This window comes from Chrysemys picta, chromosome 25 (assembly GCF_011386835.1).
Source record: "Chrysemys picta bellii isolate R12L10 chromosome 25, ASM1138683v2, whole genome shotgun sequence".
Taxonomy (NCBI): Eukaryota; Metazoa; Chordata; order Testudines; family Emydidae; genus Chrysemys; species Chrysemys picta.
The window spans coordinates 1,095,465-1,109,073 of NC_088815.1; the positions used below are offsets into that span (position 1 = coordinate 1,095,465).

The 13,609-nt window shown below is 44.0% G+C and overlaps 1 protein-coding gene and 1 long non-coding RNA gene across 3 annotated transcripts in view; one reads left to right on the plus strand and one right to left on the minus strand.

The window, feature by feature from the left end:
• LONP1 (lon peptidase 1, mitochondrial) overlaps nt 1-13,609 on the minus strand; it is a 45,365-nt gene that overhangs the window by 30,915 nt on the left and 841 nt on the right. Inside the window, exons 2-3 of one of the 2 annotated variants that reach the window (XM_065578262.1) lie at nt 6,679-6,767; nt 5,235-5,706 (exon numbers count right to left, since the gene is read on the minus strand). Coding sequence is in view for 1 of the 2 variants with exons in the window: in XM_024113214.3 (XP_023968982.3) it covers nt 6,679-6,767 (89 nt within the window). In the remaining variant the exon portion in view is untranslated. The remainder of the gene's footprint in view (nt 1-5,234; nt 5,707-6,678; nt 6,768-13,609) is intronic. The other variant, XM_024113214.3, reaches the window with a different exon arrangement.
• Nucleotides 537-2,936, plus strand: LOC135977413 (uncharacterized). The gene is made up of 2 exons (XR_010594896.1): nt 537-658; nt 1,140-2,936. It is a non-coding gene; the product is annotated as an uncharacterized LOC135977413 (long non-coding RNA).

The window sequence follows — 13,609 nt, forward strand, 5'->3', positions numbered from 1 at the left end:
GAAGGGCCTATTCACAACAATGGGCCATTAGAAAGAACAATAGGGCCTTAGGAGATGCTTATCTCCCACCTGGTGAGCCTTCCTGAGAATGCTACAGACTCTACAAGGACATATGACCAGGCCACATGACTGGACTCTATTTTGGGGTACTATTTTTCCTACACACTGGTCTGGGAACTGGTTTTGGAACAAAGGGTTCCTGCCATATGTTAAAGCTATATAAGGCAGGGAGTGACATCATCTAGGCTTCTTCACTCCCTACATGAGAAGACTTCTGGAAACACCTGAGGAACAAAAACTGAACTGGGGGATTTCGAGCCTGTGTACGAAACACCTGGGGAGTCCAAGCTGCAAAGCAAGTGTAGCTTGTGCCTTAAGAATCTACACGTCTGCCTGTACCATCAGTTAGGGTGAGAATTTGCTAATTCATATCCAGTCTATTTAGTATATTAAGCTTAGTTTGCATTTTTTTGTGTATTTGCTAGGTAATCCGCTTTGATCTGCTTGCTATCACTTATAATCTATCTTTTGTAGTTAATAAACTTGTTTTTGTTTTAATCTAAACCAGCGAGCTTTGACTGGAGTGCTTGAGGAAAATCTCTGCTTGGTTACCACAAGTGTGCATTGTTCTCTTCACATTGAGGGAGAGGCGGACCAGGTATTAAACCCATATACTGGCCAGATTTAACCGGAGCAGGACAGTACTGCTCTGGGGTCCCAGGCTGGGAAGCTGGTGGTTAGAGAACCTGCATGAAACTGCAGCTGGGTGTCCCTTCCTGGGTGAATGCTGATGAAAGTGCAAGCTGGAGGGATTTGCAGCTTGTCACAGGCTGGTGGGCCAGGGCACTCAGTGGCACCCCAGTTCCAAGTGACACTCCGGGGGGAACCTATCACACAAGCATACTTGCATCCACTCTGCCACCTTTTTGCTACATACCTTTAGCATTAGAATTTCAGGGGTGGTAACCCAGGGTTATGTGCATCACAAGAAGACCCTCCCTGCAGTGTGTCATTGGTCCTGTCCACTACTTTCACACATTTGTTGATGTCAATGCCCACTCACCCTTTTCTCCTGGCCAACTTAGAAGACATGGAGCAAGTGACTGACAATGCATTTCTGCTCCTGCTCCTTTTTTCAGGACAAACATGTGCATTGCAGCATGCACCTGGCAAGAATCTTAGGTGAATGTACTTGGACCTCTCTCACACGCCAAAGACGGGTGACCGGGAAGGTGACTGATGCACTGTCACCCTGTGACACAAAGAAGCAAGAAACTGCCAGTGTCGTGACTGTATGACCATGGGTGGACTGCTGCCTCTGGACCAGAACCACCAGCAAAGTGTGGTAGGATCACATTGTCTTGAAAACTTGGGATCATGACCAGTGGCTGCAGAACTTCAGAATGAAGAAGCAGATGTTCATTGAGTCCTGTGAGAGCTGGCCCCAATCCTACAGTGGCAGAACTCTCTGATCCAGAGAACCATACTGATGCAGAAGCAAGTGCCAGCTTCCAGAGAGCAACAGTCAATGCTGGACAGCTACCAGTCAATCACAAACCACTTCAGAGTGGGGAAAATCCACCGTCAGGCTTGTGGTAGTGCAGGTTTGGGCAGCTATCAACCCTCTCAAACCCATGGCCAGAAATTATAGCTGGGGTCCAGAGAACAGGGTTTCTGAACCATGTGGAGGCCATTAACTGCACTCAAATCCACAAACTTTGTCCACTGAAAGGAGCAAGTGAGAATGTCAGTTGAAAAGATTACTATTCAGGCATTCTTCAAGGCTTAAGTAGATCACCAAGGCAGGTTCGTGAACACTAATGTCAGACATAAAGGAGAGGTTCATGATGCCAAGGTGTTGAGGAGACTGGGATTGCACTTGAAGGGACTTTATTCCCCAGAAATGACATGGGTCTATATAGTGTCTCCATGCCCAGAATTATTTGCGGGACCCTGCATACCGCTCCTACACTGGCTAATGAAACCCTACCCTAACCAATCCAGCTGAATTCAACTTCAAACTAAGCAGCTGCAGGATGATAGTGCACCTTTGGGTGGCTGAAGACTTGTTAGCTATATCTACACAACCAATTGGATGCCAATGCCATCTGCATTATGTGGCCAGCTGTGTGCTTCATAACATTTCCGAGAATAAAGGAGAGTACTTTAGGACAGAGTGTACAGGACAGAACTGGTGTGCAAAGCCTTTACAGACAGCATGATCCAGTGAATGTTCATGCTGGTGCTGGATCACAGCAGGAAGGGAAATCCAGGATGCAATTCATGCCTATATCTTGGAACAGCAGGCAGGCAGGCGAGTCACCTCAGCCAGGTCCCAAACTAAGCACCACACCCCATACACGTGCAGTAAAAAAACAGGGAACATTCCCATTCACTTGTTTCAATTAGCAGTTTAGTTCCCCTCCTGCTGATGGTCATTAGCCTGTCATTTAGATAATGACTTGTTATGGGTAGTTGAAGCAGGGCACCTCCACAGTTATAACATCTTCTGCTTTATGACTGTTCTGCCCAGTTAAATTGCATTCATAGTTTTTTCATTTTGTGTTAATGGTCACAACTGTTAGCCAGACCACACTTGGGGGGCGGGGGGGTGGATGACTCAATGCTTGTAGGACCCGGAGAATAGCTGAAGAAGGCGTTGGGAGGGGCTTTTACAACTGGCATCTGTGAGGTGTGCAGGGATAAGGGCACTTACAGGCTGTTAACTAATCAGTAACCCCATGGTTCAGAGTGGTCAGTTTTGGTGGGTGAGAGTTGAGGGGCCATTTTAGCACTGTTCTGTAAGCAGTGGCAGTTACTCCACTTTGCTTTTCCTGTTCTGTTTTGTCAAACCCATAGGAAACTTTATCCACTCTTTCCTCCTCCTTCCCCAGTTAATAAAGTTACGTTATTTCTGTGCACATTGCACTTTCCAACAGTCTCTGGCTTATTACATTATATTCTCATACCTGGACGGAGAGGAGGGGGTAAGTTTGGAGAGGACCTGGCAGTGTTTTGCCCTGGGGAGTTACGCAACGCTTTCATCACAGCCCGAATGAAGGGTCCACACATATGTAAAGGAAAATAACATTTATTGAAACTAGTACATGTAGCATAACTCTGAACAGTTTTTCAAAAGAAACTATGAAAGACAGCAGAATGGATCAGACTCCCAAGAACATTAAACTTCAAAGCATATGACGTGGTGTCCTTGGCTTTGATCTCCCCCCTCCCGCAGACAAGCAGGACAAATGGGGACAATTCCTGCACAGGGTTTGAGAGCCGACATATGCTGGCCTTCAGGCACAGTCTTGGGCTTACTGTTTGCTTCCTGCATGGTCACAGTACTCCCCCGGGAGGGGTTTTGGTGCAGCATGCTGTCCCTGAAGTCTTTCAGCCTCCCCCTTGTCATGGGAGGAGCTGTTTGGATCCTCTGCCTGAGCAACACCCTGGCCTGCAGGAGAAGTAGCAGCTGGGGGATGAGGAGGAAGTTGCTAATTCCTGGACCCTGGCAGTGGCTATTGCGGCAGGTGGAACCCAAATCCTTTCCACGCCACTTGTGCCAGGAACTGCAACAGGACATGCTCCTGGTCCCTTCGGGAAAGCTCCTGCTCCTTGTATTCCTGACTCTGGAAAAAAAGGGTTCCTCCTGCTCAACACCCTGTTCCTCCTTTTCCCTCAGTTAAACTGCTCCTGGTTTCTTCTGTTGATGCCAATGAGCAGTGTCCTTCATCTGCCCCTACTGTCCCTGGGCTGCTGCTGCTCCTACTCCCGGCCCCCAGGAGGAATAGGTTCACACTCCTCAGCAGAAGGACCTGCCAAGTCAATCAAAAGACCAGCATTCTATCATTTTCTTTCCTTTCGAAGTGTGTAAGAAATCCCCTCAGCATAATACAACTTTGCTGTTGAAGGTCACAATATAGATACCGTTCAGCAATTCAGGAATGATTGTTTCATTACCCTTCTTTCTCAGACAACTTTTACAGCCCCTGAGAAAGGAGCACCTGCTGAAAGCAGTAGGTGGCATGAAATAGTATTTTTTTAAAATTTACTGTCTTTAAATGGGTGATTAGGATTGTGGGTGCATTTATTTCAGGGGCAATGTTAACCATTACAATGTCTTCTTTCAAGACTGGCCATCATTTGGATAAAACACGTTTGAGAGTAACCTGACTGAGAAAGGAGGTGCCTTTCCAGTCCCATGGTGGGGACCTAGTAATCTATGCCAGAGAGACGTTTGTGCTGCTTCTCATCTCTCTACATGTTGCTGAATGGAAGGGATGGTGAGCTAGAAAGGTGGGCCAAGCACATTTGCGCTGCCACTGAACCTTAAGAACCAGCTGGAGTTTCTGCTGCACCAGAAATGTGCAGATGTATGCCTTCCAGTCCCATAAGCAATCTGAATGGAAACAGACTACATTCTAAGATAGCTGATGGAGCCTGTGTGGAGGGGGAGAAGAAAACCACTGCAAATGCCTAGCCACCACCAAGTGAGCCCCTGGGCCCCTTTGTTCAGCGAAGAGCAGAGACAGGAATGGGGGAAAAGGGGGGGGAGAAAAATCACACAGCAACTGTACTTTGTTCCATGAACTTTCCAGCCAAGACCACAAGCCACTCTCCTTCCCACTGCAAAGGGACATAGTATTGTGTCTGTGCAGCCACCAGAGTGGAACCCCCATCTGCCCCCCTTCCTCCGGCTTGCGAAGCCTGGCTCCAAGCAGGGAGACCCCAGGCACTAGGACAGATAACTGTTGTCCCATTCCTCAGAGAAGCAATGGTTCCCCTTCCTTCTCCTTCCTATACGTAACTCACCATCCCTGATACTAAACACCCCGCTCCACCCCCGGTATGGCTCCTGTTTGGTGAGGGGCAGGGGGGGATGTTACTGTAACAGAAGTTTGAGATCTTGAAAGACAAAACAGTTGCAACTGTGAAGAATCATTAATCTCGTACAAATGCCTTGTCCTCCACCTTGACCTTTCTACCCCCACCCTTGCTGTCAGCCAGTTGGCTGATGAACTCTCAGACCCAGGGACAATACGATAGTTTGCTGATAATCTGTTCAATAACTTCTGCCATAAACTTTATGGTGATTCGTGGTAATTCAATAGAATGTTGAATGTCTTGGTCAGGGACCATTTGAGATGGGGAGGGGAGGGAGTAGCCTTCCAGTCCTGCATAGCCCTGGAGAAAGAGGGAGGGGATATTGGCAGGGTGGGTGGGATTTAGCTTACCAGCCTTGGGTTCTGGTTCCTGGTGAGTCTTGGGGTCCTCCTCTGGCTCATCCAGAGGGGCTTGCTGAGCTGGTTCCTCAGGCAGAGGTGCAGGATAAATTGCTCCTCTTCCTCTGGGTCTACTGAGGCTGCCACCTCCACAATCTCCATTGCCTCCTTGCCCTGGGTTTAGATGCGGACACCCATGCACCTGTGTCCAGTTGACAGTGTAGACGTGGCTGTCAGACAATGAGGCCCATGGGGTTGAGAGTCACCTCAGGCTCTGTACTGGGGACCCTGGAAAGCCCTAGGTCCAACTCCTTGAAGACGGGGCATGTTGGAGAACTTCTTCCTGAGTGACCGCTGGAGTCTTTTGCCTTTCAGTTCCACAGCCTGATGTATTTTACCCGTTCCTGGCACTGAGCCAGTCTGGTGAATGCCCACCTGCACCAGCCTCTCTGAATTTTCCTGGTAAAGATGGATGTTCTTGGTGCTGTGGGAGAAGTTGTGGACAGTGAATTCTGACCACACAGTGATGAGTGGGTGTGCTCAGCGGACCACGTGGCAACTCTTGGAGCAGATTCCATGTTCGCTTATAGTGGTGAAAAGAGTTCCATGGGGGGGGGGGGGGAGAGAGGGGACGGCTGGATGGAGGGCGCGGGGGCAAAAAAAACCAAACAAACAAAAAAACCCACTATTCTGTAGTGGTCAGCACAGCTCACTACTGGTGATAGAGGTGGGTGACCAGGACCTTTATAGATATGGGTAAGGGTCAAGCAGGAAAGGGTCAGTGCATTGTGGGAATGGGAATGGAGGTCTAGGATCCGGTACACACCCCTTACCCATACAAATTGACATGGGTACTGGGCTGTGCCACAGCTCATGGCGTGTTCATACTCATCATTGTAGTATTCTTGCCCCATGCACACCTCAAAATCGGTGTTTTTTTGGTTTAGATGAGGATGGCAGAGGGTTCTGGCACAACCATGCATATAAACCTCTGTCCAGTCACCACTGTGGACACAGCCTATGACATTCAGAATCTGCCTCAGAGATATTCAGTCTGGAAAATGTGGTGAAGGAGCAACACAGTGGGTCAACACTGACTCCTTCTCCCTATTGTCGGATACTAATTGTTTTGTTCATGCCATTGTGTATGTAGTCTCCACTCAAAGTTCTAATGAATACTTGGAACCTCTTACTTACTGTTGATCAACGGTTTTAAGGCCTTTTCTACAGAAGGAAAAAGCCAAGACCCATAATTCTCTACCAGCAGTAGCAATGGTGGAAGATGTAGCAGTGGTAAACAAAGGTAACAGACAAGGTTCAGCCCTATTTACCACTATGCTACATCTTCCACCATAGTGACCACTGAGAGAATTAAGGGACTCAGCTTTCCTAGTGCACTCCCAGCATAATCATCAACCTCATTAGTATATTTATAATAGAAAGAGATATCACTTACTTGTCATCTTTCTTCAAAAAGACACCAGCATAAGGCTGGGCAAGGCGAACTTTTCTCCTCAGCAGCTCCACTAGCTTCTTATTTTTCACCTAGGATAGCAATGAGTTAAGTAAAAATTCAGAGCAGGCTTCCCAGAAGCTTTCAGCTCCAGTCACACAGGAAGGATTGGCTTGTGGTTACAGACCAGGACTGAGTTAGGAAATCTAATCTGGGCTACCTTCCCAACTCTGGTACAGACCTCCTGGGACCTTCAGCAAGCCACTCCAGTCCTTTCTGACCCACCAAAGTCACACACATAGCTGTGAAACATGGCTGTTGGGTAACACTGATAAACTAGTTTTTCTTGCCTGTACTAACACCCTACACAAGCAAGAAAAGCATGTTAGAGAACCTTGGGAGGCTTCTAAACTAAAACATGGTTACAACATGGGTTCTGGTTTCCTGTAAAACAGGAAAGCAAGAGTAGGAGTAAGTGGTCAATTTCCCCCATGGCTAAAGATGAGCAGTGAGTACTACATAGCTCCATACTAGGTCCAGGCTTGTTTAACATCTGTTGAAAAGCTGGAAAAGGGGATGAGCAGCAAGGTGGCAAAATTTGCAGATGACACAAAATTGTTGAAGTTAGAACATTGGAAAGACTTAACTAAGCTGGGTGACTGGGCAACACAATGGCAGATGAAATTCAGTAATGGCAAGTGCAAAGTAACACACTGAGCTTTCTTGGGGCCCAGTCCAAGGCTGTGGAACGAACTCCCTCAGAAACTACTGGCCATCACAAACCTCTCCCAGTGCACTTCTTTGACCTGCCTTCTCTAACAAATATATAGTAGCATGTACACATACAAATTTTAAAAATCAACATACTCCCTGCACACACTTGTCCCTCTGGGAAGAGGATGAGAACAAACATGTGACATGTTAGTTACATTGCTTAACACATTACTGAATGGTGCTCAAATACTACTACACTGATAAGCACAACACAAGAACCTATAGAGAACAGAAAATACATCTTTGAGGCAAATTTGTTCAGTTGGCTATTTGGAACATATCTGCCCTTCCTAGACAGACATTGGGCACAGTGAGTACTGATGAGTATGGAGAACTACAGCAAGGGAGGGAATTTCTCAGTGTGTGTGTGTGTTAATTCAGATTTAAGCTAGATACAAACACTAAGGAAGTAGGAGAGAACATTAAAAGGAATATGAGTATTTAAGATAAGTAAACATTAAAGTTTCCCAAGGCAGGTTATTATGATACCTGAACAAAGAATCTTTTAAAAAAAAGATTTCACTTCGCAGCTTGTGTCTTACATCATCTTGAAAAAGGCAAAGAGACTTCCTCTTCTTCCAATCCTCTTCCCCCTAGATGTGCAAGGCCTACTGCTCCAAGCAAATCCTCCTATTCCATTCCTTAATGGCTCCATGACCAAACCAACACTAGCCATGAGAGCACTCCAAAAATTAAAACAGTGCATGCAAAAGTGTGTAACTTCTGTTTGCATTCTCTATACAGACAGTTTTAACATTCGCTGCAGAACAAGTGCTACTGAAAAACCAGTCACAACAAATCTCTCCCTATAGTGCCCCTGAATTTGAAGTGTTGTGTAAATGCTACAATGAGCAATAAACTCTTGGTTGATTTAATGCAGTCCCTGTTTTTGCCTTGATGCTGATATTTCTGTTAATCAACTCTTAGTATACTGTCCTGCTATTGATGCCAGTGTAGGAAGTCTGTGGGACTATAGGGTTACAAAACCAACAAGAAAAATAAAAACCAGTCTTCAGAGAGCTTGAGTTTCAGAAAGATCAAGGCCAAAATCCCATCTTTGCCTGTAAATGACATTGAGCTGTTGAAGTGAAATATAGTCATGGAAAGGGAATCAGCTTCAATCACCCTCCATGCTATTTCACTCCAAATTTGTTCAGAATGGCAAACGTAGAGTTTACAGCAGGTGTAGTCAATAGGCAGGCCAAATCCAGACCATCAGTCACTTTTCAATGGACTGAAGCAGAGCAGAAGCAGGCAGAAAGAATGTTGCACAGGCAACCTAAATATTGACATTTTTTAACTTTTAAGTACTTTAATTTGCAATGTAAATAGCTTTCTTCTAACAGTTATGATTAGGGCTCCATGTCTGTCACAGAGATTGCGGAATTCACGGATTCCATGACTCTCACTGACTTCTGTGGCAGGAGCAGCCGCAGCTTGGCGGCCCCCGACAGCGGTCCCATGGGTGGCCAGATCAGCGGCGGGTGGCTGGAACAGGTGCTGCTCGGCAGCCCCTGATGCTGCTGGCCCTGCTCCCCCCCCCAGAGCAGCAACAGCGCTCCCCTGCCAGGGGCGGTGGCTTCTCCCACAACTGAGCAGCGGTGCTCCCCTCGGGTCCCGCTCCAGGAACGGCAGCTCCTCCCCCTCCAGCTAAGATTTAGTCAGGGGTATTTATAGTACAAGTCATGGACAGGTCACAGACCGTGAATTTTTATTTATTGCCCGTGACCTGTCCATGACTTATTAAAAATACCCATGTCTAAATTGTACCCTTAATTATGACACTTGTGTTTAAAAAAAAAAAAAAGACTCCCTCCCCCCTTCCCCCCCAGCCTCATTAAGTGAAAAGATGGAACATGCCTTGGGAATTAAATCAACTCTGTGTAATGACTGACGCTGTTTGTAGGATCTCAGTCTCATTTGCTCTAGAAGTTGAGAGGTTTATACTAGGGCTGTTCATTAATTGGCATTAACTCATGTAATTAACTAAAAAAATAATCACGATAATTGCACTGTTAAATAATAGAATACCAATTGAAATTTATTAAATATTTCTGGATTTTTTCTACATTTTCAAATATATTGTACTCTGTGTTGTAACAGAGATCAAAAAATATTAAGTGAGCACTGTACACTTTATTACAAATATTTGCACTGTAAACAAAAGAAAGTATTTCAATTCACCTCATACAAGTACTGTAGTGCAAGATCTATCCTGAAAGTGCAATTTACAAATTAGATTTTTTTTTGTTACATAATAGCACTCCACGTAAAACTTTACAGCCTAGGAGTCCACTCAGTCCTACTTCTTATTCAGCCAATTGCCAAGACAAACAAGTTTGTTTACATTTACGGAAGATACTGCTGACTGGTTCTTATTTACAATGTCACCTGAAAGTGAGAACAGGCATTTGCATGGCACTGTTGTAGCCGGCATCGCAAGATATTTACGTGCCAGATATGCTAAACCTTCATATGGCCCTTCGTGCTTCATCCACCATTCTAGAGGACACAATTCCATGCTGATGATGCTCGTTAAAAAAAATAATGCATTAATTAAATTTGTGACTGAACTCCTTGGGGGAGAACTGTTCTGTTTTATCCACATTCTGTCATATATTTCATATTATAGCAGTCTCGGATAATGACCCAGCACATGTTCATTTTAAGAACACTTTCACAGCAGACTGACAAAATGCAAAGAAGGTACCAATGTGAGATTTCTAAGGATAGATACAGCACTCGACCCAAGGGTTAAGAATCTGAAGTGCCGTCCAAAATCTGAGAGGGATGAGGTGTGGTGCATGCTTTCAGAGGTCTTAAAAGAGCAACACCCCAATGCAGAAACTACAGAACCCAAACCACTAAGAGAGAAAAATCAACCTTCTGCTGGTGGCATCTGACTCAGATGATGAAAGTGAACATGCGTCAGTCTGCTCTGCTTTGGATCATTATCGAGCAGAACCTGTCATCAGCATGGATATATGTCCTCTGGAATAGTCGTTGAAGCATGAAGGGACATATGAATCTGTAGCACATCTGGTACGTAAATATCTTGTAATGTTGGCTACAACAGTGCCATGCAAATGTCTGTTTACAATGTCACCTGAAAGTGAGAACAAGACCTGGGCAGCATTATCTCCTGCAAATTGTAACCAAACTTGTTTGTCTGAGGGATTGGCTGAAGTAGGACTGAGTGAACTTATAGGCTCTAAAATTTTAGATTTTATTTTTTGAATGCAGTTTTTTTTGTACACAATTCTACATTTGTAAGTTCAACTTTCATGATAAAGAGATTGCACTACAGTACTTGTATTAGGTGACTTGAAATATACCATTTCTTTTGTTTTTTACAGTGCAAATATTTGTAATAAAAATAAATATGGAGTACTGTACACTTTGTATTCTGTGTTGTAACTGAAATCGATATATTTGATAATGTAGGAAACATCCAACAATATTTAAATAGTATTCTATTATTTTTAGTTGCGTGATCAATCGTGCAATTAGGTTTTTTTTTAATCGCTTCACAGCCCTAGTTTATACAGAACAAAGCAAGGGACTGCATGAAGAGAAAGGATGGTCCAGCAGTTAAGCAGGTGAATGTCACACAAGAGAACTCAATTTTATCTCTGCCACTGCCACAGAGTTCCTATGTGATGTGTATAAGTCACTTAAGCCAAACTTTTCACTGGTCACTAACTGTGTTCTTCATTTTCTGGGTGCCCAACCTGTGATACCAGAGGCCTGATTTGCAGAAGCACTGAGCACTCACAATTGCAAAAGAAGTAGTTTAGACCTGTGGCTACTCAGTGCCTCTGGCAGTAGGGCAGTGTGATCAGGAGGAATAAGCACCCAGTTGGGAATCAGTAGGCCCCTATTCCAGATCTGTCACTGACACTGTGTGGCCTGAGGCATCTGCTGCAGGTTTCCCAGCTGTAAAATGGGAATAGAATACTAATGTATCTCCAGTGCTAAGTAAGAGTATTTGTAAGGCACCCAGCTACTACGGTGATGAGCACCTTAGAAGAGACAACGAGGAAATGAATAATTACATTTTCAGAGTAAGGTTCGACTTGTGGTAGTAAATAGTTTGAAGCTACACACTGAATGTTGAGATGAGGACAGAAAGAATACTTAACAGATGCCTCATCCCCAAAGCATGATCCATCCAGTACACTGAATGAATGCAGTGGGAGAATATGGAATCTAGTATAGCATCATGTAATTAAAGGCTACCATTAATGCATGTATAGAGGCTTATTAGATTTTGATTTTTTTTTTAAATAATTTTGAGGAATGTTAGACAAATAGAAAAAAGTCTTAAAAAATTATGTCAATATTCACCGCTACACAAAATTATGGGTTAAGTGTTTAAAATGTTTATATATACACACATTTTCACAGCTGTGGGAAATTACGGAGGAATCAGAATCAGGGAGTCAGAAAATTATTTGATAGTAGACATTGAGCTTTTTAACCATTAAAACACAAACTGTCATGATGTGTTAAAATATACAAAGTAAATATCCTTAAGTCAAACTAGTAAGTTCTCAAGCAGCAATTTTATTGCTTTTTCTATCTGTAAATTTCTATCATCTTCCATGGAATTAGTTTCTCATAGATTTGAGTGTGTGTATGGTGAAATAGACATTTACCAACACTTAATAAAAATCTAATCCTTCCAAGCTTATCTATATATGGGGGGCAGAATGAATGTTGCACAAGAAACCCGAATTTTGGCATTTCCTAATATTTGAGTGTTGGACTTTGAAACCCAAACATATATTATTTATGAACATAATTATGATAAATAACCATACAGGAATTAAAAGTTACATTGCTCTGACTTTTGATATTTTCACTCTAAGATCAGCGTCAATAAAACTGTCAATACAGCACTACTAGGTGTTAAGAATAAATATTTACATGTTCCAAATGCTTAATATCCACAAAAATAAAGTCCATCCATCCTCCTGACTCAAACAGCATATTCAGTTTCAGATTTAGATGTGTTGTTAAATAGTGCAAATTGTGTGATAAGGGTTCCAAACCATACAGCTGCACAAAAAAGTAGGACATATTCCAAAGTGAACATGGCCAGGCATATAACTAGAAAGGTCACTATCAAGGTCAGCATGCCCCAAAATGTGACACACTCTCTCTCGGAGGTTTCTTTGGTGTTTTGACTGAAAGATGCAACCATAAAAAGTAAGTAATAAACTATGGAAATGAGACTAATCACTACCACTTTAAGGACATCAGGAATACATCATGTTCACATACATTTATCTGAACATGTGCACCCAAGGCTGAATCAAGGACACAATCACTATGGTAATAAAAACACTGACATTCAAGGGCAACCTAAAATTTACTTGGTAAATCTAGCTGCAGTGCAATCTCCAACTGTCACAAGTTGGTTTTACATAGTGGTAAACAAGATGAACAGCTGGAACTGGGAAGAGATAAAATAAACTCTAACTATGCAAGTCCTCTGCATCTGGGTCCAAGAGGCTAAGCAAAGCTCTCTCTGGACTCCTGTTTTTGTGCCCTGCCTAGTCACATGGCCCTTGCATACCCCTCTCCTTCCTATCTACCAAGACAAAGGTGATGTCAGTAGAACAATTGGCCTCCAGTAGTAATAATACTTTAACCTTCTTTTGACTATAGCTCTGCCACAGACTTGCTAACAGAACCCAAGAATCCTGGCTCCCTGTCCCTACTAACATGTCCAATCTTGGGCTTGTCTACAGACAAAAGTTGTTCTGCTTTAACTATATATGGGATAGCAAATAAGCTATGCCAGCCCCTATGATGACCACAAACATACTAGGGGTTGTACCAGTATAAGAATCACCCCTCTAACTGACAGTTACTCTACTACAAAATCTGTGCATAGATCAGGGCGCAGCATCGACTACAATAGGTGGGCTCCCAGAAAGGCAAGCTCATCTTCTGCATGACTGGGACGCAGCAAGGGTTGGGTTTTAATATTACTTTGCCAGTCAACATCCCACTATTCTAGGCTGGTAGAGAGCTCCTCTCCCGCAGTATGGGGCCAGAAGCTTTAGCTCAGGTTGCAGGGGCATAGGCTTCAGGGCCAGACAGTCTCTGTCTCCCCAGAGCTGGCAGGATGCAAAGGAAGTGGGAGGGTCTG